The sequence below is a fragment of the Perca flavescens genome, chromosome 2, assembly GCF_004354835.1.
Source record: "Perca flavescens isolate YP-PL-M2 chromosome 2, PFLA_1.0, whole genome shotgun sequence".
NCBI lineage: Eukaryota > Metazoa > Chordata > Actinopteri > Perciformes > Percidae > Perca > Perca flavescens.
This window is the reverse complement of record NC_041332.1, coordinates 28,395,414-28,421,551: the sequence shown is the minus strand read 5'-3', so window position 1 is coordinate 28,421,551 and position 26,138 is coordinate 28,395,414. Positions and strand designations below refer to the sequence as shown.

The 26,138-nt window shown below is 39.8% G+C and overlaps 1 protein-coding gene across 6 annotated transcripts in view; it reads left to right on the top strand.

The window, feature by feature from the left end:
- The window catches only part of inpp4b (inositol polyphosphate-4-phosphatase type II B), a 165,680-nt gene that overhangs the window by 63,981 nt on the left and 75,561 nt on the right, over window positions 1-26,138 (top strand). For 5 of the 6 annotated variants that reach the window (XM_028600625.1, XM_028600617.1, XM_028600608.1 and 2 more), the window contains 2 exons: window positions 2,366-2,445; window positions 22,657-22,768. In XM_028600625.1, the coding sequence (XP_028456426.1) occupies window positions 2,366-2,445; window positions 22,657-22,768 (192 nt within the window). Of the gene's footprint in view, window positions 1-2,365; window positions 2,446-19,503; window positions 20,734-22,656; window positions 22,769-26,138 lie in introns of those variants that run through there. The other variant, XM_028600639.1, reaches the window with a different exon arrangement.

Genomic DNA, 26,138 nt, shown 5'->3' with positions numbered 1-26,138 from the left:
CCTACTGTGGACCCCAGCTATGGTTAATTCAGTAAGGACACTACGCTGCATAAACCTGAATGTGACGCTTGGGGCTGTGTGTATTTCTTGGTAAATTTGAGCTCTTTTTTTTAAAATGTTACTGTGTTTCAATGTTATCTTGTGTTTATTTTTTCATAGCATTGTTGACTGACCTTGTATTTTGAGCTCTTTCTGTGTGTCTGTGCACGCATGCGTAAGTCTGCGTTTGCCTACTTGTGAGTGAGCCGGGGCAGGAGAATGTGTTTGGGGCAGTGTTTTGCTTAAAGCATATGCTCAGTGAGGAAATGATTGAGAGGAAAGGTCAGTAGACAGGATGCCCTTTTTTTATCTGATACAGAAGACTGCAGAGAGACCCAAAAAATGGAGAGAAAGAGCAGTGCAGTTGTCGAAAAAGGCAGGAACCTAGATTAGAGGTGAAAGTGAAGCCAAACAATAGAGAAAAGAGCATGTTAGGATAACTAACTCAAAACAGCCGTGCATAATATATTCACCCAGAAATATCTGATCTCATAAATTTAAAAATCAGTGAGTCATGTCTGTAACTACTTTATAATAGGTAATATAACAGTTGTGAGCTGTGGGCTTTGCTGTGTTTTCTGGGTGCTAACGCTCATCAGTCATTCCCTTCTTTACCACAGTTGCCATATGACCCTACCTCTATAAAACTGTTATGTGTCCTTAGTGATGCTTTTTACAATATTTCACTGTAGAAATGCACCAATCCAGCTTTTTCTCCCCTGATACCTCAACTCAAAGTCTCTGATGATACTGATCTTTATCCAATACAAGTGCTCTCATTAGATCTCATTTAAATCATTTTTATGTAAGGTGACATGAGGTCAGGGACTGCTGTGACGCTGTAAAATAAGTTGGTGGCCTTCTGTGACTGAATAAATGTAACTCCTAGCAGAGTCACTCAATTATATAAGGATAGTGACAAAGACACTGTATTTAATGTGGATTTGTCTTGTCATGGCTAGAGCTGAAACAATAGGTCAGTTAATTGATAAGACAAGAGTGTATTGCCTTTACTTGATTGATAATCAAGTACAGGTCTCACTTTTTTGATAAGCAAATGTGCCAAACTTTATGTGGCTGTAGCTTGTCAAATAAGATGATTTGCAGTTTTCTATCTTTTGGTTTGGACTGATTGTCTGATAGAACAATCCATGTTGAGTTCTGAAAAGTTATAATGGGCATTTTTTTGGTATTTTTAGACATTTTAAAGATAAATCTTCTGATCGATGAAGTGGGAAAATGGTCTGCAGATTAATCAATAATAAAAAATTATTGTTACTTACAGGCCTTGTCATGACTATCGGGAAAGATACTGATCTGGCATATCGAATCGGTCCAACCCATTTTCACCGTCTGACTTGCGCTTTGTTTTGTGTGTGGAGAGTAAAAAATGTATAGTGTGTGTGGAAGCTTTCTGGTGTTGGCCTACCTGAATCTCATTTGCATTCATTTCAACAACAGACACAATCCTGTTTTTATCTTCAGAGGCAAAGTACAGCCTTTGACAGCTATGTAAAGCAACAGACGTAGGCAAGACACACATTTTAGTGTTTCGTATTGTCACTTCAGTGATCGCAGAACCATCACTGGCACTATTGTAAAAGCTTATAAATAAAAAATAAAAAACGTGGTAAAATTTGGTAGATGAAAGGTCTGTAAATGATACTTTTAACATCTCAGTAGCTCAGAGAAGAGTGTGAACATGCTGTGAATACTTTAATTAAAATCGTTTTTCCCCTGTATGATGAAATATGTGCAGTCACCTTTCTACCTGGTGTTAACTACCTACTCTGTGTTTTAGCTTTGTTCGGCGCAGCCTGTGTCCTTGGCACGGTCTTAGCCCTCCCCTCCTGCAGCACAAGCTAGCATGTTAGTGGTGTTACGTGTGTGTGTGTGTGTTCTACGAATGTAGATCATCTCTCTTCGTTATTGATGGGCTCGTCCCATACCTCTTTCTCCATGACCCAGTTCCCATGTGCTGACACCCCGTGTTCACATCATGCCTGCAGCAAACACATGTTGTCAGAGCAGTGAGAAAGGGGAGAAAGAGAGACAGGAGAGGAGATTGTGTGTCTCTGTGCTTTGTGTTGACAAGATCTCACATTTTTGCCTTCTAAGATCATGGGGCTCAAAGTAAATTCTAACACACTATGTCTGACACCTACCTGTTTGTAACACCTCTGTGATAACATTGAAAGAAGAAAACCGTTATTCAGTAGTTATTTCTTTTTTAATGTTTTATATTTTTTTTAACTCTTAACTTGCTGCTGAAATACTTTGCCCTGTTTTAACCAGCAATTTTCTTCTTCTCTGTCTGGTTTTACAGAGCAGCTTCCTGGGTTGTGCCACATTTTCTGTAGGCGATCTGCTGAGGGCTAAAGATGAACGACTGACCTTAAGTCTCAGGTAAGTGCATGTTTCTGTCATACTCTGTTCATCGCTCTCTGTGTTCCTCCAGGCTAGAAAAAAAAGTCAGCCTTCAGAGTCCAAAGATTATGCTTATTCACACAAGAACTGACAGACCAACTTAAACATCAAACTGAGATGAGTTGGGAAAAGAAACCTGCTCGCAGATGTTGCAACAGCAGCTTTAGGAATGTAGCTGCCAGGGTTGTTTTTATCAGAGATGTTGTGTTAGCAAGTGGGAATACAGTTGTCTCGTCTGCTTTTTGAGTTTTTTTGTGGTAAACGGGGTTGAAAGAAGTGTGGCTAAGTGAGGTGGTAAAATGAATGGAATGAAAAGAAATACATGTCTTGTTTGAAAGGTGGGCCAAAAACATTTTATTTTTCAAGGACATTTTAATATGCTTGGTATTCCCATGGAATCACAGACTAACCATAAAGTAATAAATCAAGAGGATAAAACAGATGGCTTGGATGTGCCCGCCGCTTTTAGTCATGATAATGTATGATAGTTCCTTGATAAAATCAAGTAGCCAATGGAGAAAGAAAATATAAAGGGAAAGTTGGAGGTTTTGTTTTTAGAAAGTTAGATATATAACTTAGAGCCCTGCCTTCCTTAAAGACAGAACTATAAGGGTATAATTAGTAATTTTGCCACACAGAAGATTGGCTTTAGGAGGTTGCATTGACACGTCACAAACAGCACATAAGCTGTCCTCCTGAACATGATTAATGGTGTGTCCTTCATAAGAAGTGCTTGACATGATTGCTAAGAATTATGTTTCAGGTCTATAAATAAATGGCCGCCAAGGCTTGACAAGCATGAAACGATATGTTGCTGGTAGGTTTAGTTATTTTACACCCCGCAGTTTTTGGTAAGAGGATAGACTGTCTTGACAATGCCAAGTGAAATTCATGCATTGGTTGAAAATGGGTTCTTGATAATTGTTTTAATACTTTGCACCACTTTAGAGAAAGAGGAAACAGCGCTGGCCTGTTGTGTGTAAACTGACAGTGCTCTTTCTGTGCATTTCATTGTAAATTGAGCTATTAGCATATGTTTAGTGAGGAATGTGAAATAATGTTTGGCCCCCACATCAAGAGATCATAAACTACACACCTACACAGAACACCGTGCCTTCATATACTTGACTCATATTAATTTATTAAAACTCATTTTTGATATAACCAATTAACACTTTTTAACAGTCTGTCTTCACTCATGCTGATGCTTAATCCGTAATATTGACCCCCTTATAGAGTTATTAACGTTTAAAGAGTGACACCCCCTTAAAATGGTGTTTTTGCTGACCTCAGTGGTTTAATATGGTGCAACGCATTACACATTACATTTACAATTACATGTCCACACCCATCATATACTGTATGACGGGTGTGGTCAGAGGTCATTGAGGGCAGTATAACACTGCTTTTATTTTGGTAACTCTTTAAGCTAATGCTACAGCTAAGTGCTTGCCATTACTACCGCTGCTGTTTAAGTCAGTTTTTAAATAAAATGAATATATAATAAAAGCACATTAAATTTCTTTGTAGTACAATGATCTGATGCTGTTTAACATCAAAAGACTATTTGTTAGATTGTTAGTTTTCAACCTGTACTGTACTAAATAATGACAGGTACCATATTTTAAATCTTTTTTTACACAAACAGACACACAGAGTTATTATGGCCTGAAGAGCTGCTGCTGGTGTAGTGTTGGAGCATGAATGTATTACATAGAACAGTCAGCAATGCATGCGTAACATATGTATGATATGCTTGTTGAGATATTGCTTGTTGGTTATTCAAGTGAGAAAACATTTAAAAGGTGAGCAGCTTTTTATGAGCATGTATGATTAATTCTGGGCTGTGGACCAGCCTATGATTCAAAGTTCAAATTAGTTCTGCTGTCCAATCAGTCGGATACCGCAGCACTGACATGGAGAGGAATGCAATTAATTTGGCCTGTTAAGGAACAGATACTTACTGTAATTTTAATACAATGTTCTAATCCCCACCCAGTTAGTTGTTGCAGAAAGTCTGTTAATTTGAGTTTACATCGCTCAGCAGAGGGAAGGAGGGACTGCTTTTATCTCCACGAGCCAAGGATTGATTACTTCAGTGAATCTCAAAACCAATACGACTTTGACCAATTTCTTTTCATAAGCTCTAGAGTTAAATTGGTGCTGAGCATATGTAGAGAGGAAATTGGTATTTGACCAGCGCCAGTGTATGTGACCTTTGCTTTACTTTGGCCCTTTAGTAAAGTTCACTCTGCTACAGGGCTGTCTACCTCAAAGCTCATTCCTTATTCCAATGAATTCTTTCTGCATTTCAGCTCCTCTCTCAGGTCTCACGCTCTCTTTCATGTGCGGCTGGTTTATTGTTTTATTGTTATTGTTTCCTGTGAGGCACGACCGGTTTGATTTGGGTCACTTTTTTTTTAAGGTTCCTGACAGTCATGTTGAATGAGTGGGAGTGGTGGATACATGGACTCAGCTCTTGTAAAGATCTGTCTCTTTTGTAGAACCCATAAGCCATTGAAGCAATGATGAAAAAGTGTTACCTTCCTGCAGCTCTCCAGTAACTCACCCAAAAAGAACACCAAGGTTCTCACTCACCGGCATACAAACAGAAGCAGCGCACACACACATGCGGATAAACAACACAGACTTGCTAGAGCAAGAAAGGCTTGCTGGAGAATTGAGTTGTTTCTTTGAACTCTGGACCTTTTTTTAAATCAAAGAACAGAAAATGATTGAAAGGGAATTATTGATGATTTGTGTGGTCAGCACTCAAAGTCAGCTCAAGTTTGCCTGATGATAAAGTAATCCATGTGCAAAATCACAAAAACTACATGTTGAATATCTTATTTAAAGGCTGAAGTAGGAGATGGGAATACATTTAAAAAAAATTGAAAGCTGGAAGCTGTGTGCTGATTGAGATTAAAAGTCTGAACAGAAGATAAACACTGAAGACATCAAAGGAAATCATTTATCAGGAAGGTTACTGTCATCTCAGGTCAGGTTTTAGATAGCTCAGTTAAATTTCAGTTTATTCACAAAACAGTTAAAATACAAGTACAATCATGAAACACAATGGAGATACAGTATGTGTAATTGGACACCCTGATTAGCTTTCTGAAGCTTGAGAATATGGGCCCGGATCCTAGGCTAATAGTATTTAAAATATGTTTACGGACACGTTGTCTAGAAAGTGGATGTGCGATACAGCTGCAGTGATATTGAGAATATGTATCTGTATGCAGGTGTGCGCCTATGCCTGCGTGGTTCGATGTGTGTGTTTTTGCATTTTGAAGATACTTGCATCAGAACAGCATGTCCTCAGTGTTTTCCTACCTCGGTTTATGCCTCTAAGAACTCAGATAAAATCACCTCACAGCAGCATGCTTGTTGTAACTTGGTTGTAACATTAATGTGGCATCATATGCAGTTTAATAATGTGTTTATTTCTGTGTATGCTTGTGCATTTTCTGTGTATATACATACATACATACATACATACATACATACATACATACATAACAATTATTAGCAGTAGTAACTGTTTTGGCAATGTAAGGACTGCAGAACAAGCTTTAAACACTATATTGACATGTGATCACTATATACAGTTGGGCGAACAGTGTTAGCAAACAGTTGCCTATTTAAACACCCAGACGGTACAGAGCAACATTAACATGAATTTGGAGATGTGTTTCTGTCCACCTGCTGAATGTTTACTCTCCTTCTTGCTCTGTTTTGGGCTCCACTAGCACCTGACTTTATTTTCTATCTTTTCTAATAGAACATTTTTTGAACAGATAATGGATCACTATAAAATAGAACTATAAATGAACTCCCGGTGTGGGAAATTCACACACATCAAAAGTGCAATATTAGAACCATTTCCTTCTTTTCACATCCAATATCCAACTAAAAAAATGTGATTTTGGTTTTTGGTGTTGTCCGTCCAGGCCCTACTTTTTCCTTGCAGGTGTTGCATATTGCAAACTTGTTATCTTCTGCACACACGCTGAAGAATTTCCAAACAGCTGACATGTTGCAAGTTAATTCCAGAGGTTCCCTACATGTGTGAGAATACCGCGGACACACGCGCTTCACACCGCGAGCTGGTACGCTGTGGCGTCCGCGTGCGTCCTTGAGAACTGTAACTCGTATAACTTATGTTGTCAGTTAATTGTAGCATTGACCGGCATGAAATCAGCATATGTCAGACTGACCTGCCGGTCGCCAGTCATGGCCAAGCATGTAAAAAACGGCCAATTCCTGTCACCGGGCCGGTCTATCGGTGCATCTCTAAATAAAATGGATAGTCTTTATATTTGTAATCACGGTTAATCCTCCTTCACACCAAATATGCCATCACATGCCGCAGCATGCTGCCCTTGCCAGGTACCTGCATAGAGCATGTAGTAAATCTCTCGCTCTGGTTGTGTGTTATATGGAGTTGGACCCCTTGCCTTATTCCCGTGTGGCCATTACTCACACAGAATGACGGAGCGCCTGTACCTGAGAAATGCTCCCATATCTTTGCTGAGTGATGTATCACAGCCATACTAAGTCAGAAGTGTTTATTTACAATGCAATAACTAATTACGATCATAATTGTCCTTAATTGTCTGCTGGTCGTAAACATAGATGCATACAGTAGATAATCTGTAGTTTTTACTGTAGCGTCATGCTGAGTAATTGTCTTTGGGTTTGTATTTTAAGAATTTAGCCATTTAATAAGTGATTTAGATGGTTTGCTGTTTATCTTTGGTTCATTCATGAATTGTCATTTGTTCTTGATTGTGTGGCATTTTTATTTCAAACTGAAGCGAGAATACTATTTGCATACATTTGCAAGTTTTTATCCTGCCTCTCTGCAAACTCTTTAGACATATTATTTACGGAATAACTCAAGAAGTAATCTACCTGCTTCTACCTCCGGTATAGAGTTTGGCTTGCTTTGCAGGCACGCACATTTCTAAATCTAGCATGGTTTAAATGGGGACCCGAGATGAGCAACACAACCACTGTGCTACAGGAGCTGGAAGGATGTCAGTGCTGCAGAGGTCTCTCAATAATGCATGTTATGTATACACATATGAGGAAAGATTATTATCTCCAAAAAAGGAGGTGGGCCTCCTTCACCCCACCAAAAAAAAATAGTTGTTTAAATAGGAAAATGGGTATAAGAATGTGTTCGCCAAATAAATGACACACTCCAGTATTGCTATTTTAGCCCTGCTGAAAGCTTTGCGTTCAGTCGCTTGTCCTCTCAGACCCTGTCTTCCTTTTGCTCCTCTTGTTATCTCTAAAACTTTATACACTCAGTAGGAGAGGTACTCTATGACCCAGTTCTACAGCAGAGTTTGATATTTGATTTTGATATGAATTTGTATGCTTGTTTTAGTGTGCAAGCATGCACGTGTGTGCATCCATCAGAGGTTTACCATGGCAAGAATATATTATCTCAGACCCGTGCCTTTGCTGCCTGGCTTCATGGCTTATTCATCCACTCCCATTGGATAGAGCCTCTCTTTGCTGTCCCGCCAGTAACAGTTTAGCCCGCTATCATTATAATACCATTTTACCGCCCCAGAGCCCTAACTATTACCCTGTCCCAATTCTCACACTTACCCGGAGAAAGCCAATCTCCCTTACATTGTATCCCCTTTGACAGATTTTTATCTGAGCATGACCTAAAAGAATAACGATCCAACTATCTGATACAATTATACTGACGAAAAATGTTATGTTTGTGTGGGTGTGTGTATGGGTGTGTGTATGGGTTTGTCCATACTTGTCTTCGTCGTGTTGTGGAGACATTCATGTTTTTACACAGTGACATTTCGGCGACTTTCCTCCCATTTGGGATAAAGAGCTAGTCCCCACATGGTAAGACTTGGTTTTTGGTTGAGGTTAGGGTAACGGCTGGGGTTCAAAATGTAGTGTTTATGGTTACAGTCCTCTTAAGTCAGAAAAATAGCGTTTTGTATGCATTTGGTTGGGGAGTTCTTTGGGGGATTTCTAAATAAATGATCTCCATATTGTAAACGGCATGACACAAAAATGCCAGGCAATAATTAAATAACAACTTTTATGTGTATATGTCTGTGTGTGTGCCAAAGCAGTCTTGCTAATTACACTGCTCTGTGGAGGGATTCCTCTTCCCTCCCTTGTGACAGTCGCACACACTGAAACATATGTCGCCATTTCTCACTATGTAGTTATTAGCTGCTCAATTTAAAGCAGAGGAATATTTAGTCTGGAAAAAAATGAAATGGAGGATGATTATTAAACATATAAATGTCTTTCTTCATGGCCTCTTTGTTTTAACCATGTAGTGGTGAATAGAGGAATATGTACTGAAGCACTAGGGGGAGACTGAAGGACACTTAAGGCCATGGCATTTTAGTGTATGGCTGGTGGGAAATATTTTATCTGTAGTTTGCACATTGAGGTGTGTGTGTGTGTGTGTGTGTGTGTGTGTGTGTGTGTGTGTGTGTGTTAAAATTGATGTGGGTAAAATGGGTTTAATAATACATTTTATTTAAAGTGCCTTTCACGACACCCAAGGTCACTTCACAAACAAAAAAGGTAGTTAAAATTATAGTCATCTCATAAAAATACAAATAAGTCAGTCAGTCTTTAAGCCATCTTGAAGAGATATGTGAGATAAATGATATGTTTTCTGTTTTTAAAGTCAATAATAGTGTTATGATAATAAGTGATGAGAGTGGTTTACACTCTCATCACCTTACATGCACACTAGCGCACACACAGAATAACCATGCATGCACATTACATACATAGACACAGTGCTTTGCATGTATTATATATATATATATATATATATATGGTAATACTAACACACACATGCCACATATGCATATAAAAGAGGGAGAAAAGGCACTCAGGTGGGATGAAATAAATGCACATGGCCTGCTCATTTTTCCTCCTTCAATACTAAAAATGCTTTTTTTCCGCATAGTTCTTCCGCATAATCTGTGAGATCCCCCAGGCATCACGCTCATGGGCAGAATATGAAAAGAAATTTTCCATTGACAAGCTGACTTAATTACCTGCCATTACTAATCACAATTCGAATAAAACCCAAGCATAGTATAGACTTGTGAACCTAACATCCATATTAAACAAGATAATATATGTTATTCTGGGTCAATCATTCATCAGGTTCTTCCTATAGCAACATACCACATATAGGTCAAAGGGATGGGAAAATGAGATGTGTTAGAAGCCAAAGATGGGGGAGAGACATTTAATAAATCTGGCCCGACGTGGTGCTGAGGCATGCTAGGCGCACAGCTCATGCCAAGTCCTTGTCTAAGTGATGAGAGGGTGATAATGAGGACAAAATGGACGGAGGAAGAGGGGAAGGAGAGTATGTGTATATGTCTCACAGGTTTCTGTTTTTTTTATTATTTAGGCCATCCTCTATTTTTTTCTCTGAGATTACATTGTTGTGTGCCATCATTCAAGCACCCTGCTGGGACAATGTAACCGAGAGCAATGCAATCTTTCCTTTTGCTCCATCTCCAATATGTGCACCAGAGAAGCTGAGGGTCATGCATAATATCCTGTCTGCGTTGCTATTTAATATCATCCTCAATAATGCAATTCGGTGTCCATTTGTAGGCATATACTGGCTTAAAATATTAAAATGTTTGTATTTCTTGCAGGTTGTATTGCAACAATGTGCTGCTTCTTTATTTATATCTAAACCTAATTAATTAGGAGGTATATTGTATACTGTTCACACGTTTTATATTTAAACACATATTTAGCACAACCTTCATTCCTCATTTTTTATATTAAATTTGTGTGAAATTGTTTGAACGTTGAAATAGACTTGTGTAGCTGCTAAGAGAAGGTTAATTGTCATTGTCTTGCTGTATTTCTTTTGGTGCCTGATTACACTAACCTTGGAAAATATCTAGAGTCACAAGCTCATTGTTGTTTCAACAAACCATAACACCTTACTTCTGTTGGACTTGTGTTTGTCCATTCATGCATGCTGCATATCCACTGTGACATGTATCTTACATTAGCATGAGTAAGAAGCTCATGTTGACTCATAATGTTGACACTGTTTGGAGTAAAGTGAGTTAGGCTGCACTGCAGGGATATGATGCTCGGGTGCATTTCTATTATTTTCTTCCCCTGCATTTACATAAATGGTCACTCAGGTTCTGGTCACTTAGTGTGTGTGAGCAAAAGGAGTTAGGATGTGTGCATACATTTGTTGTTTCAGACATTGGCATTTGTGGAAATACACACACACACCCACACCCCACAGGGGCTTTTAGATGTATAGTCCAAATCCTTAAATAGCCTTCATGTTTTTGTAGTGAAGGCTGACTGTTTCTTTGCAAAGTCCAAACAAAGACATTCATTCTTCATTTTAGGTCAAGGTCAAATATTGATCTTGTTGCCTTAGCGCATTAATAGTATACTGCACCATGAAAGTGTCTTATTTATGTACCAAGGCTATTTTTTTACTTTAGAGAAAGAGGGAGAAATGGAGAGGGACTCAACCGTAATGAAAAAAACATATCCTGTCTAGAGTTTTGACTTCTTTGCACTTCTCTTTTTGTGTCCAGTAGAGGGGGAAGCACATAGGTTCTATTATTATTATTATTATTAAAGTGTACATACACTCCACTATAAAATTCACATTCCTAAACTGTTCTATGTTAGTCTGGAGTTATATTATTCTGGAAGATGCATAACTTTGCAGAATCCCCTACATTGTTTGCTTTTAACACGGAGAGGGAGCAGAATGTTACCTACTTGCCATGTCTATACCAATGACCTGTATCAAAACAGCTCTTAAATCACTTTCATTCACTGAGACAGGCAAGAGAGCTAAATGCTGCCTGCCATATCCAGATTTTGAAAGGCTAGTTTTTTTTTATAGCAGAGTTGTGGCTGACCTTTTTTTTTTAATGTGTTTTTTAAAAGTGACTTTGACTCCCTTAGGGAGACTTAGCCCATCCTAATTATGTTGGTGATAAATGTTCAGGAGCTCCAACATGTTGGCATTCAGCTCATAACATAGCTTCTGTAGTTGAGGTTGAAGTACATGCAGGCACAAAGTACAGCTTAGATTTATGAACATATGGCAGAGCAATGTGTGCAATGTCCTAAAATTGCCACTGTAGAAAGGATAATCTATTTCGATAAATGTAATAACATGGCCTTTAGTCCAGCACCAACCCCCTTCCCACTAGTGACGAGGGTCTAACTGTAATCTAGACCTGCTGGTCAGTGCTCAGTATCAGCTGTATTCTGTACAGCAGACTCTTGAACGGTCAATGTTATTACGCTGTTTCTATATGTATCTTTATGTTCTTAGATATATTTGTCAATTGAACCTGCCCTGTCATAGACAAATTTCTGTCACTCATGACAGACAATAAAGGTTTTCTTACCTTATTATATATTATTCATATTGTTGTTGAGTGATTGTAGCATTTTCTGAGGAAGTGTATTTCCAACTTATAGGGCTCTGTACTAATATGATCTAGTTGTGAGCTTTCGCACACAATTTTTTCATGCAATTTCATTCAATCACCTGCACACAAACAGACTGTAGTCTAATGAGCAGCTGATTATTCGTTTTGAAGTAGCAGGTATCAACCTGTCCTTTCCTTGGTGCATCTCTTGAAGACTTCCCTGTTGTTACTTTTGAAGACAGTAGAGCTTTTTCTTGAAGATTCTGTGTTGTGAACAGTTTTCTACAGTCCTGCAGTCTCTTTCTCTCTTTCTAAACATGGAAATTATGTCTGTGGAAGGATCTCCTTAGAGCAATTATATGCAAATGAATAAGTCAGTAAAGTATGGAACAGACCTAAAATACAATTGAAAGCTAGAACAATTACACATATAGACTAATTTTGACCAACAAACAGATTTATATTCTTGATGGTCTGATAGCAGCATATATCCAATAACTTTGTTAAGACAGTGGAAGTGGTAGACTGCATTTAGTGTTGTCGCTAAGCAACTCCACAAATCCTTCGAGAACGTGAATTAACACTAATGTACCTGTACCAAAAATAGAAATTGACATGTATTGATAACAATTACATTCAGTTATGCTGCAGTTTGCCCAAGAAAGGCAAAAGACTGAGAAAAGAATGTAATTAAATGGTCATGAGCAAACAAGGACTGTAAACTCTGCAGAGAGATTGTGTTTTATCTCCTAGCCCTCTTTTGCTTCCCCTAAGTGTTTTTTGTTGTTTGTCAGGCCACCATTATAAATAAGAACTTGTTCTTACTGACTTGCCTATAAAGATGAAAAAAACATAATATAATAGTCTCACTCATGGCATGCTTCATAATTTTCTGTGTGCTTGCTGCTAAAAGAGGGACAAAAGAGAAATATTAAGAATTAAAGTTCATTGTTGAACTGGGAAATAATAGTTCCTTTAATCCCAACTCGAGGTTCACCCACAAACCTTTACCGACGTTTTTGATGGTATCACACAGTCTTTAGCAGATGGAGTTTGCTCATTTTTTTTGTTTTGCATTATGATTTCATCACTGGTGTGTCTTTTTTTGTCGCTGTTGGATTAAAGTTAGAGCATGAAAGCTCATTGTTGACCTTGGAAATAACTTCTTTTTTTTTTTTTTTTAAAATTATTAAGAATAATGATAAAAATCCTGATTGGCTGCTCTGAGATTTTACAAGGCTTCTACCAAAGTTGTGGAGCCATGATTTCAATGCCACAATCATCATCAGCCTTTATACAGCTAAGAGTGCTGCTCTAGGATGTGAGGCACCACACTGCGATCACAACGACTAGCAAAAATAGCTCTCCCTTTCCATCTGCTTTGCTGTAGCTCTCTCTCTCTCACACACACACACACACACACACACACACACACACTCCTTCCTCTCTAACACACAGGTACATTGTGTTGTTTGCATGCATCCCTTTCAGTCCCTCGATGAAAGCTGTATGGGAAAACAGACAAAGGCTTGTTAGTATTTCTTCCCCTGAGGCATTAGTTCTGTTAGGTCTCCCAGGACCCTGACACACTCCTGATGCAGCTTTCCAGGTAACAGTCACATAACCATCACATGCCACACCTGTGTTTCTCATATTTACGCTTCATATAAAGCTGTCACCACCAGCCGGAGGTGCTTAGAGGTGCTGGTATATGGATTTGGTTGCCTTTGGACAGAGCCAGACTAGCTGTTTCCCATGTTTCCAGTCTTTATGCTAAACACCATAAAGCAGTAAAACCGCTTTGCGCTGGCTGTTTGTTGATTGTTTTCCTATGGGGAGAGCGGTGGAAGCCCTACCCTTAGCGTGGTGCACAGCTCGAAAATTGCCGCTGAGTGCTGCGCTCAAAGTTGCCGCCGACATTTCAAGGCTCAACCATGAAAGGAGGTAGCCAGAAGCACTGATGATGTATACCTGCACTTTGCTGAAGTGCCTGCACTATCCTCTGTGCGCTACCTTGCAAGTCTGGCTATCACCAGACCAAGTTCAATCTTTAAGATTGAAAATTAGTCTGGGGAGTCTGCTCTGTATTTTCTCTGCACAAGAGGCATGATCAACGGGCATAGTTCAAATGACTGTACGCAATTGGATAGTCCTTCAACCAATCAGACCAACGTGACGTAGCATCGACAGCGGCATCAACAGGTTGCTGCCATAGACAGTATATAAACTGGACCAACAGATCCCGTTGCTCTGGACGGAGACCAGTGAAGGATATTAGAAGCACTTTTCCGGTGAGCGCTGAGCGTTACTGTGCAGCCTCCAACTGAGAGAGACGACGTAAATGTGACGTGAGCAACCAGTCTGAAAGTTGTAAGTCTTCTGGTAGCTGTGCCAAGAGAAATCTCAATCATTCCCAATCTTACAGAGACGGAGAGCATAGGTATATGTAAGGAGATAACATGGGCACAGGCTAATTATTGCTAACTAACATGCTAGTTAACATTAGTAATTAAACCTAAACAGCTAATGTAAGTCAAAACTGCCTGCGAGCTTCTCCTGTACAGTATGGTAATTCCTCTACTATGTGACAGTAAGTCGCTTGGTTATGACACAATCGTTAGCCTATTTTTACAAAAAGTGTCTGCTGCGGAGCCATAACGTGAGGTACAAGGTAATGGAGCCTTTTATACATTGTCGTGTTTCTTTAGAAATAAACAATGGACAAATAGTCTTTAAACGCTTCAGATGTAAAGTTATTCGCTGTCAAAGTGACGTCAAAATGAATGGCAGTCAATGGAATGCTAACGGGAGGTGATCGTTTGTAGCATCAAAATGCCGCCATAGGAGGTTCGAGTTCTGAAGCGAAGCTTACCCCCTTGGTTGCTGCCATGGAGTGCTGCGCTTCGGTGGCCGCTATTTTGAATGTTAACAAGAAGCTGCTTGGTCGCTTCTCTATCGTCATGGTGTTAAATCTGCCAATAGCGCGCGAGGTTGATAAGCCAGTTTGTGATTGGTTCCCGCAAATTTGTAAAGGAAGCTGGATAGATAAATGTACACGTTTCCAGCCTGAGCTGCAGGGCGAAATCAAATCGCCAGCAGATCGGGCTGGGTTTACCCAGTCTACTACCTTGCAATTTTACCGCAGTTTTACCGCCTGCATTAAGTGCATGCTTGTTGGAATCTATGGCGGTCTAGATACTATGGGTTGGCTTTTTATTGAAGAGCAATTGCAGAACAAAACTATCAGTTTGACAGAGATGAAAGGAGACTGTTTTGTTGGCTCTTTTACAGTTTGTTAAAAAAATATTTACGAAGCCTTAGTGATTCTCTATGGGGGGGCATCTACTCCCTCTCTCTCTGTTACTGAGTGATGACACTTGAAACAGACTGATATTCTTCTCAGTAAATTTCAGTAATCTGATGCATGTGTGAGAACGATTTTAGTAGTTTTCCGTGTTTTGCAATGTGGCTAGCTTAGTTAGACCCCTGCCACTTAAGTGCTGACAATGTATTCATTGAGTGTGTGGTAATTAAAGTGATCGAGGGCATACAGTACACTCTGTGTCACTGCACCACCTGCCCTCTTCCACTCAAACATCACCTCCACCCACACTCATTCAATTGTCATTCATCTGCACTTAGCTATTCAATGACTTCACACTGAATGAATGCCAGCCATCTTCATCGTCAGAACAGGACATGCACCTTTTTGATCATTCTCATTTTAACTGACACTCTACTATACACGTACACAAAAAAGCTTGATATTGAATTGTGCTACAGTAACAATGCAACAAGAACTGTTATATGTAGAGCAGAGGTGTGTGTGTGTGTGTGTGTGTGTGTGTGTGTGTGTGTGTCCGTCCGTCAGTGAATATTTTGACAAGTGCAGTAGCTCCTGACTTATTAGTCCCTATAATATTACACTAATGGGTGACATGAATAAATATATAATAAACTCGCTGTTGAGGAGTTGCAACAGAACGTAAAGTATGTTACTATGTAATACATTAAAACTAAATGTGGATAAAATCACAATCAAAGGAATATTTTAAAAACATTACAGTAAAGTCAGAAGTTACATACAAAAAATCTGAGTATCTCTGCCAAGTACTGGAATATGGATTTCAGTAGTGAACATTTAGGGCCCTATTTTAACGATCTGAAATGCAAGTATGAAACGCAAAACGCAAGTAGCTTTGTGGGCAGATCTCGATTATAACGGCGGGATAAATGAGTCTTGCGGCCAACGCAAATCTAAAATGGGTTGGTCTGAAGTAGCTAGGTGTGGTTTGGGCATAACGTGAAAATAACCAATCAGAGTCAACTCCATCTCCGTCCACCCGCTCCATCAGGAGCACATCGCACATTGCCACTCCCGGACCCTCAAGTGTCCAATCCCACCGTAGTTCAATATCACGTCTCCTTAAGTCCTCTAATATTTCCTCATTTATGTCATCAACACATCCATGATTCATGGAAATGTTGTGTAAACACAACAAGCCACAAAGAATGATGCGACTTTTTAAGGACTGTACTGTAAAGTGCCTCCTGATCTATCCAAACACCTGAAGCGCATTTTCAGTAATATTTTTCCTTGTAATTATGTATGGTTTGCAAAAATGGGAACTGCTGCGTCCGTGTAGATGAGGGAAGCAAGGTGTATGTGCGTTGTGCGCACGCTACATTATGGCCAAGCATGCACCCCTAAAATAGCATCTGAATAACGCGCCGCTGACTTTAGACCAGGTTTTTCCTGGTCAGTGGCGCAATTGTTTTCTGAAACCGCAAAATAGTGTCAGGGAACGTTTGCACCTGAACACGCCTCCTCTTTTCGCTGAACCTCCCCCGGGAGCACAAATACATTCCCTAATTTACCGACATGCGTCTGTGGAGGGAAAAGTCCGCTGTGCGTTGGGTGCAAAATAGGAATGATACGTTGATGTACAAAGGCAATTGCGCTGGGTGCAAGATGGGGCCCTTAATGTTACGGATAAAGTTTTGTTAAACTCAAATGAGATTCATGATATCAGTTGCTAATATGGCTGCTAGATCATATATTGGACAATATTTAGAATGAGCCCCACCTTTGCAGTCTCATTAGCGTCGGCATTGCTCATACGGCCACTGGCATCTCAGCCAGCTCACGCTGCCGTGATCAGTGGTAACATGTGTAGCCATGCTCCTCAGCATGAAATCTCTCTATAGGTCTGTACTAAACACAGCAGGCGGTGGAGATGAGAACAATTTCTTGACCCATTCTTTCCTTAACCACATCCCTGCACTGCTGTGTTGAATTCAATTGAGACCATCTATTTTAGTTCTCTTTTTTTCCCATGGCCGCTAGCAATAATGGGCTAGACTAAAGAGGATAGTTTAAGATTTTAAGATTTGACATGCAGTAGCTTCCCCTCACTGCTGCAATGCAATGGAAACATTTAATGTTTCTTCATGTGTACAGTACAGTATTCATTTACATGAAATAATTGTGAATCTCTCTGCCATAGTAGCCTGTGTATTAATGTAGCACAAGGCGTTTTCTCATTGAGTTTTCGGTTTTCTTTCCTACATCAACGGCTTTCTCTTCATCTCCCCCATCTGAGCTCCAGCCTGGATTTACAAGGTTGGTTAAAGTAATAGCATCCTTCCTGGATAGTTTTTTTCCACCTTGCTTCTTCTGTGAAAACAGCTTAACCCAAACGGTTTCTGACACTGGTTAAGCACTAACATAAAAGTAAATGTAGTGTGAAGACACTTCTCGTCATGCAAGAATAGTAAAAGTGTGTGTGATGTGACTGGAACAAATAGGATGCATTACAACTCACAAATCTTGCGCAAGTATGCATCTTTCCCTGACGCAGCTCCCATTCTGCTTATTACAGATGTATTGCAGCAGACAAACTGATTTTTTACATTGCATAAATTTGCATTGAGAACTGATTTTTACGAAACTTTAATACAAGATACACAGCTTGTTTTGCATAAATTTTAGATTCAGACTGAATATATATTTTTTGTGGAAGTCTCTTTCATCAAGAGGAAACCAGAGCAGTTTTTTCTTTGGGAATATACTTCAAGTAGTCCAGACAAGCCAGAGAGCGTGTGCTCAGTATAGGGTTCCCTGGTGATTCTGGCCAGCTCTGTGAACAATGCCTCCAGTGTAGTCATCAGTGTTGGGCAAGTTACTTTCAAAATGTAATACATTATAGATTACTAGTTACTGTCATTTGAGAGTAATTAGTTATATTACAATATTAATGTCTCTGAATTGTAATGCGTTACACTACTTTTGCATTACTTTTGGGTTATTTTCACCAAAATAATAGCGGAAGTTTGACTTGGCAGGTAGCTTGTGAATTTCACCACCGGATCAATAAAGTCTCCTCTTTATCCACTTTGATACATCATAGATTATTCATAATACTTTGTATAATTAATATGGATATGCAAAGTAACTAAAGCTATAAAAAATAGATAAGTAAAATGTACAATATACAAGTAGGAGAAAATGAAAATACTCAATTAAAAGTACCTTATGATTGTATTGAAGTACGGCATTGTTGTAAAATGTTTGTTTAAAGCACTTGAATAAGAAATTCATGTTGTTTAGTTTAAAACAGTCTAAAGGAAATGGTCAATTATAGTGTGATTAAAACTAACTATTTACATTATTTACAGTACTTGATTTACAGCTGATATGTGAAAAGGTCCACACGCTTACTTTTTTTTAACAGTAATATAGTTTTACTGCGAACCGTCACAGGAAGTGCTTTTATTTTGAAGTAGCCTACACGGAAGTTGTCTGTTGTGTACTCATGCTAGCTTACTGAGATGCAACATGTCCGTCAAGCTAAGTTGCTCACTTTCTTGTTTGTAAAACTGCAACTGTAATAATTATTACCGTTCATGACAGCAACATATTGAACAGTAAATGGTCACAGTAAAAGACAAGCGTTTTTGGTCGTAATTCGAAGCAGTTCCACTACAGGCAGAGTTACTATCCACGGCTGATAAACTGCAATGATTTACGTCTAACAACCTAAACATTAATTCCCGACATGTTTAAATCTGTCAGCGGCTCGGACACACTGCTGTCCGAGCTGACGTACCGTATTCCTCTGGAACAATTGTAACATAGTCATTAGGAACAAATCCTTATTTTTTCCTAATTGGTTCCATAGAGATTTAAACCATATTCTTAATCTTTTCGATGAATCTGGTGATATGCTGTCCTATGAACAATTTATGAATGTACACAATTTTCCAATTCCTTTCAGAGAATTTAATTCCTTAACTCGTGCAATCCCAAATGGTTTAATTCTACTTGTGAAAAAAAAAAAAAAAAAAAAAAAAAAAGAGCTGACGTACCGTCACCTGTTGGGACACAGATGTTATGAAATAATACGCACGGCTTTTTTTTCCTGTGAACAAATGCTTCGCGGTGTTGGGAAATTCTTAAAAAATGTTGCATTAAAATGCGTTGTAACTCGCGTTACTGAGATTGTAACGGGTAATAATATTACCAAAATTTAATTAGTAATGCGTTATATTACTGCGTTACAACAAAAAGGAATACATTACTGTAATTGCGTTACTTTTGTAACCCGTTACTCCCAACACTGGTAGTCATATTGATTGAAATTAAGTCCTTAAGTTGTGAAATGTGCAAGTACTGCTGAATCACATGATAATGTCATTCATCCCCAATGAAAATCAGGACAATCTGTATCACTTCTAAAGCTGGCATTCCCCATTATTACAGTCCTCTGTCCTAACATCTATCCTCAGTGAAAACTACCCAGCTCTATATTTAGCCCACCAGTCCAGCTTTATATAGGTCAAGAAACCCATCTACACTTCCACTGCTAGACTTCAAGACTTAAGCATTCTTGGTGCCTGTGTAGGATCCTGTCAATTACTTTTCTCTGACCACTCCCATTTCACAGGCAACATACAGTTACAAGGTGTCCTGACGGTCTCCTAAACTAAATCCTCTGTGGGCAAAATCCGGAGCAAAAAGCAAAATAGTTTTTCCAGGTCCTGCTGTTTTTTTTTTTTTTAGTTTCCTACAGTTGAAGCAAAGGCCCTTGTGAGGGGAAAAGCGAATGGTGTTTTGGTTCATTTCTGTGTCTGTCAGGTGTTTTCCCCTGTGAGGCTTCCCACAGATAAAAGCGCCTGACAGCCACAGAACTATTGCTGCTTTGAAGTAGTTTGATGAACTTTACCCACCCACGCGCTGTTATATTCAGACCTTTGAAAATGTAGTACAATTGTCCTTCCCTTGCCATCATTGTGTGAGTCTTCCCTTCTTTAGGTTCACAAGGCAGCAGAAAGAGAGCATTTGCTTGTCCACTTTTACTCTTCTAGTTGTCTGTCTTCGTCTATTTGACCATCTTCAACTTCCCACGGTCTGCACGTTAACATCATCATTACTATGTACAGAGCTTAACCACTTCCAACCTGTTTAGAGCAAAAACAGGTTGAGCAAAAAACAACTCATTGAACCTTTGCAGGAAAGAGGAAATGTTCTGACTGAACCATATCATTTTATTTTGGGGATCCTTAGTGGGGATCCTTAGTGGATAATACTGTGAATTTTCTATAAATTTGTCTGTAAAGAGAGAATGTTTTTATTCTTGAGTAGAAGTAAATGTAAGATTTGACACTCAGTAGCAGACTTTTATTTTATACAAATTATTTATTGTCTCTCGTTTGAGCAGTTGCTGTATAGCACCGTGTATATGCACTTAATGCGTATGGCTCATACATCAGGGGCCTCTAAGACCTGCAGGGTACAGATCAGGTATTTAAAACAAATTACACTGCATGTTCCTACATTGGAAATGTGTTTGTGAATTGCAAGAGAGGCTTTTAAAAGAAAATAACTGTTAAATGAAAGGCACTTCCCTGATAACTAATTCTTTTTTGAATTGTGCCAAATTCTTAGCAGCCATTTTAAGCGCATTATTTTTGTCACTTTAACAAAGCTGTCTGATTAAGTGTTGTCATAAAAGAGGTCCTGGTGCAATTAGATCTTCTTCTTTTTTTAAAGATGGGCTCGCAGGCAAAGTACAATCTGCAGATTTGTTTCCTTGCCAGCTTAACAGACTGAAAGAGATGGGTGGAGTAGGAAGGGATGTGGGAGGGTGAGGATATTGGAAGACAGGCTTCTTTCTCATCCACAGCTCTCCACAGATCCTTCAAAGTTAATTTGGGGTCAGTTAGTGTGCATGGTAAAACTTTGTGTCACTGCAGACCAGACATTCTGTCACGAAGTTAACTTCTATGCCCTCTGCTTGATTTTAGCAGAATTTGTACAATAAATCAGCAATGCCGTGATGGGGCTAAATTAAATCAGAATGAGCTGCTGCAGAGTTTACAGACATTAATGTATAAAGATTGTATTTGAACAGGTGCTGAGTTTATGTTCGGCCGCAAATCAAGACAATCACACAATATATCTCTCTAAGGCATAAATCAATTATCTTAAAGCAATTCTAAGAAATCTCCCCTGTCTGTTTAAATGGAGAATTTCATTAGTGGATTGAGGCAGAGCAATCTAAAGAGTAGAGGGCCACTGTAACCCCCAAGGTTTGGATAGGGACGACTATCACTGAATGTGAAGCATGTTAATCTCCATTTCCTCGATTATGTGTGGGCCACTGTCAGTACTGTTTGTTCAAAGTCAGGGTGACTTTGTTTTACTGTGCTTCAGTCCTGTGTTGCACAGAGAAACGGAGGGAGAGAGAGGTGATGAGGAATGGGGGGAAACAGAAAGATGAGCAGAGGTGTAAACACTGAGACAGGTGTCTGGCTAGGGACAATGATTAGATTTATAATCCAAGCAATGTTATTTTCTCTGCTCGGGGACTGCTGTAAGACATTAAGCGCTAACTGAAGCTCCCAGTGTCCCATTGCAGAGACACGTTTCCCTCCCTCTCCCTCCTTGGAATCCCAATCCTCCTCTCCTGTATTCCCTCACATTTCTTCCTACCTCTCCTCAGCATCTCTTCTTCCCTTTCCTCTTATCCCTTGGGCGTGATTAGATTTTCTCCCTCATGTCCGACCAAGATGGATAGGTCTTGAAAGCATCCTTTCTGCTTCCATCACCCTTCTTGTGTTTTCTCCTCCTCAGTCAGGGGAGTGGAACTGAGCACATTAGGGATGGGTCTGCTAAGGTGATCAGACTTGCTCGTGCGATGCCCAGAGACCATTTTTCTTCATCTGAAAGCATTTGTCTTACTGCCAATACTATAGATTTTCTATCAGCTCCTTCATCATGGCTCTATGATTGGGAACGTGATGGTCGGGCTCCCTGATATGAAAACTCTAGTATCAATTTTGTGTCTGTCAAGGCACATAGCCTGGGTTATTAGACTGCCATTTGAACAGTTATACAAAATGTTCCTTCCTTCACCCCCGTCAACTTCCCACTGGAGCAGGCTCAGCTTTATTCTGCTTATACACTCTTCTGCCGTCTCTGTCAGAAAACGAAAGTGCCGCAGTTCAAGCATCAATGTCCTGATTCCAGCTTTATAACTTCACAACCTGTTCAAGGCTCAAAATAAGCTCATTAGGTTTGGAGACTATGGGGGCCCAACATGGAGCTGAATCTTTTTCAGGGCCATGGAGTGGTAGTAGCTGGAGGAAAATATGCTTTTACAGAGCAGACTTTTTATTCAACAGATTAAATGACACACTAACTCTCTTCCTTGTCTCCCTCTAGATCGTCTGATGGTGTGTGCGCAGCGGGTACGGTGGTGGTAAGTCGTCTGAAGATGGGGGAGATGGAGGAGGTTGACGTAGACCACATCACCACTGACATACCATCACACAAGGTAAAATAGCAGGGTGAAGACACAAAGCAAGAGTTCCCATGCTCCAGATGCCTAGCGCTAATGCTAGGATTAGACTGGCACTGCTCAAGTCCTCAAATGAGATTAAATAAACTTCAGAAAACCCTAATGGGGATTTAGAGGATGTGTGTGCGTGTAATGTCTGTGTCTGTGACTACATGTGTGCTGTCTCTCTGTCATATAGAGACAAGATTAAAGAGAGACTGGCCAAATTAGCATCTTGACATTTATACATTTGACCCTGTTTGCATGGGATTGTGTAGCCAGTCCTGCAGCCTTCCTTCATCCGACCAGGTGGCAGATGCTTCTTGAATGCGGCTTTCTTGCCGCCACCACCCCCGTCTCCACTCTAATCTCATACAATACATACTGCTTAACTCGGCGCTGAAGTGACTTAACACTTGACATAATCAGGATGAGAGAAAGAGAAGAGAGTATTCTCCTTCAGAGTTTGACAGTAAACCGAAGATTGTGTCATCCGAATGGGCTGCCACCACACCAGAAATGAAGTTGTATGTACTCTGATTTCACTTAATTTTCTGAACATTCCTAATGGAGCCAGATTTGTTGAACATTTGTCAAGTGCGTGTGTGCTGTAGAGCCAGAGTTGGGTATTAAAAAGTAAAGAAGGAGCTTTAATGATGTTTCTGATCTGTAAAGGGGAACATTCAGAATGTCTCTCACCACAGCTTTGCAAGGCAGCATGGAGACTTATAGTCCTTGCTTTTGATTTGCTGTGTTGTGTGTGTATTTTGTGTGCATTTGTGTGTGTGTGTGTGTGTGTGTGTGTGTGTGTGTGTGTGTGTGTGTGTGTGTGTGTGAATCACTGTCTTATATAATTGACCAAGGGCTTCTACATGGCTGACTGGCTTTTGGTTCTGCCCACCCCTTTTGCTGGTTTAGGGAGGTTCCCTGCTAGGCTCCAGAGTGTCACTGACAATCTGCCCATGTTGACTTGATGTATGTGTTGCCGTGTGTGTGTGTGTGTGTGTGTGTGTGTGTGTGTGTGTGTGTGTGTGTGTGTGGGATGGTGGGAGGGGTGGGGGGGGGGGGGGGGGGGTGTGCGTGTTTGTGGGTGTTGTGACAGCACATTTTCCCTTGTGTGTTGTTTCTGTTGCAGAAGATGATGGGAGGAAAGAGGGTAGGGATGTGACAAGCATTAGGGAGGGCTCACTTGAGACTCAAGACTCTCTTGTTTGGAAGTTCTTGTTCAATTTACCTTAGCAATGTGCGTGTCTTGCTGCCTGAATATACTGTGTGTGTGTGTGTGTGTGTGTGTGTGTGTGTGTGTGTGTGTGTGTGTGTGTGTGTGTGTGTGCGTGCGTGTGCGTGTGTGTGCGTCATTGTTTGAGTTGCTGCTACTCATGAATATCCCACGGGCCCCTCAAAAACAGTCAGCTGAAACAAGAAAGAGACTCCAGTCACCTTTGATCTGATCTCTATACATATTTTAGTCATCAAAGAGCCATCGAACACATGCTGTCCGCTGCCTACAATTACAATGGGACTCCTTTCACAGCTGTGGCCCTTGGCTCATTGTTAATACTTTTCATTATCTGAGACCTTGCTTGCTTCCTGCTTGCAGAAACACATTTTATTTTAGAGTATGTGTATGTGAGCATGGGTGTTGGGTTGGGTGTCTATTTTATTCAAGCCAGGAGAGGTGATGGATTGTTTCTAGCAGCCATTAAAGTCCTGTTCTGGCGACAGGTTTGGCTGTCTAGCTGTGTTAAATGGTTCATCAGACAGGGCAGAGCTGACATACAGCAAGCAAAAAAAGTTGTTAGTTGTCAGTATTGGTTTGATGAGGAGTCCCAGACTTAATGTGTCAAGAGGCATTGAAGGTTTTCAGTATCAAAGGCCTAGCAGCTGTGACGTGGACATATTTGAGTTTTATAAGTAGCAAAGTGTACGGATACAAGGGTATACAGTTTTACACTATTTATGAAATTAACAGGCTGACAACTCTCTCGCATAAACTGTGAGTCTCACGCAATTGACACTTTTCACACTCTCTCACCGGCACATTCATTTTCTCATGCAATGAAAAACAAATGTATAACTGATAGCACTGCGGTGTGAAAAGAGGACACTGACAGCACACTGACACACTGAATTCCCTCATATTTGAACTGTCATAAATTTTCAATGTAATCCTCTTCAGGATGTCCCTGAGACCATGTAAAATCTGAGGTAATTTTACTTATTCACTCGAAAATAAATTGAAAGGTTGGTAACACTGAATTAACTTGACGGTTTTATACTTAATAGCACCAACAATATGCTACAGTAAAAACAAACAACATCACAATGACATTGTAAAAGCCAGGAGTATTTGTGTAAATAATGTATTGAACACTGTGTTTAACTGCTCTAACATGTAACAAGCGTCACTTCCACAGCCAAGGAACACATCATTTACTAACTACATTTGTTAGGGCGGATACAGGTCAAGTAAAATAAAGAACTAACATATCTACCGTGTAGTATTTCTCCAATGTATGGAAGCTGGTCCTTGATGCTGTCAGAGATTAGGGTAAAGCTAGCAGCTCTGTCTCTTTTTGTATTTGGAGAAGTTTATATTCAGAGCGTAAACCAAAATATCGTAACGTAAAGACTGAAATGGCAGTGGAGGTACAGGTGTGTTTCTCCTCAGCTGTCACCTGCTGTGACATCACTTATTGCAGAAGTGCACCATGTTTGAAAATGTGAACTAAAAAGAGAACTGTGCAACAGCAGCTGTTTGCTTTGTGTGGTTCCATATGGGTCTAGTCTTTAAATGTAGTGTTTTGTAATGTGCATAAAGCACAGATTGTTTAATTGAAATTAAATGTCATTAATGTAGTAATGCAATCAAAAAATCTATATCTGTACTTATTTCCAGAATGTGTGCATGTTTAGAGTTCCATGTTTAATTTCAGTTTAAAAACCTAATGGTTCAACATCTGTCAATTAATACATTTTGTTATTGTCCAGCCAGCTGGGATCCAATGCTTTACACAAATGCTATATTGCTTCTGTCTGACAAAGCTAACATGGGATTTTTATACCTAAACTGCCACTGAGTTGTAAGAGGAATTATTGGTCATAGGCTACACCTGCAAAAGCAGGCCCACACAAATCTGCGGCCACAGAATTCTGACAACACCTCAGCAGATTTTCCACAGAGTTTAAACAAAGGAATAAACATTCTGCTAAATTACGCACATTTTTATTGTGATTGTGATTACTGCTGAAATATGTAATAAAATCTGCAGATTCCGTTTTGGGGTTGGTTGTAAGTAATAGTCATGATCAATGCCCCCCTGGTTTTCAGGAAAATACTATTATTATATTAATCTCTTTTTGTTTC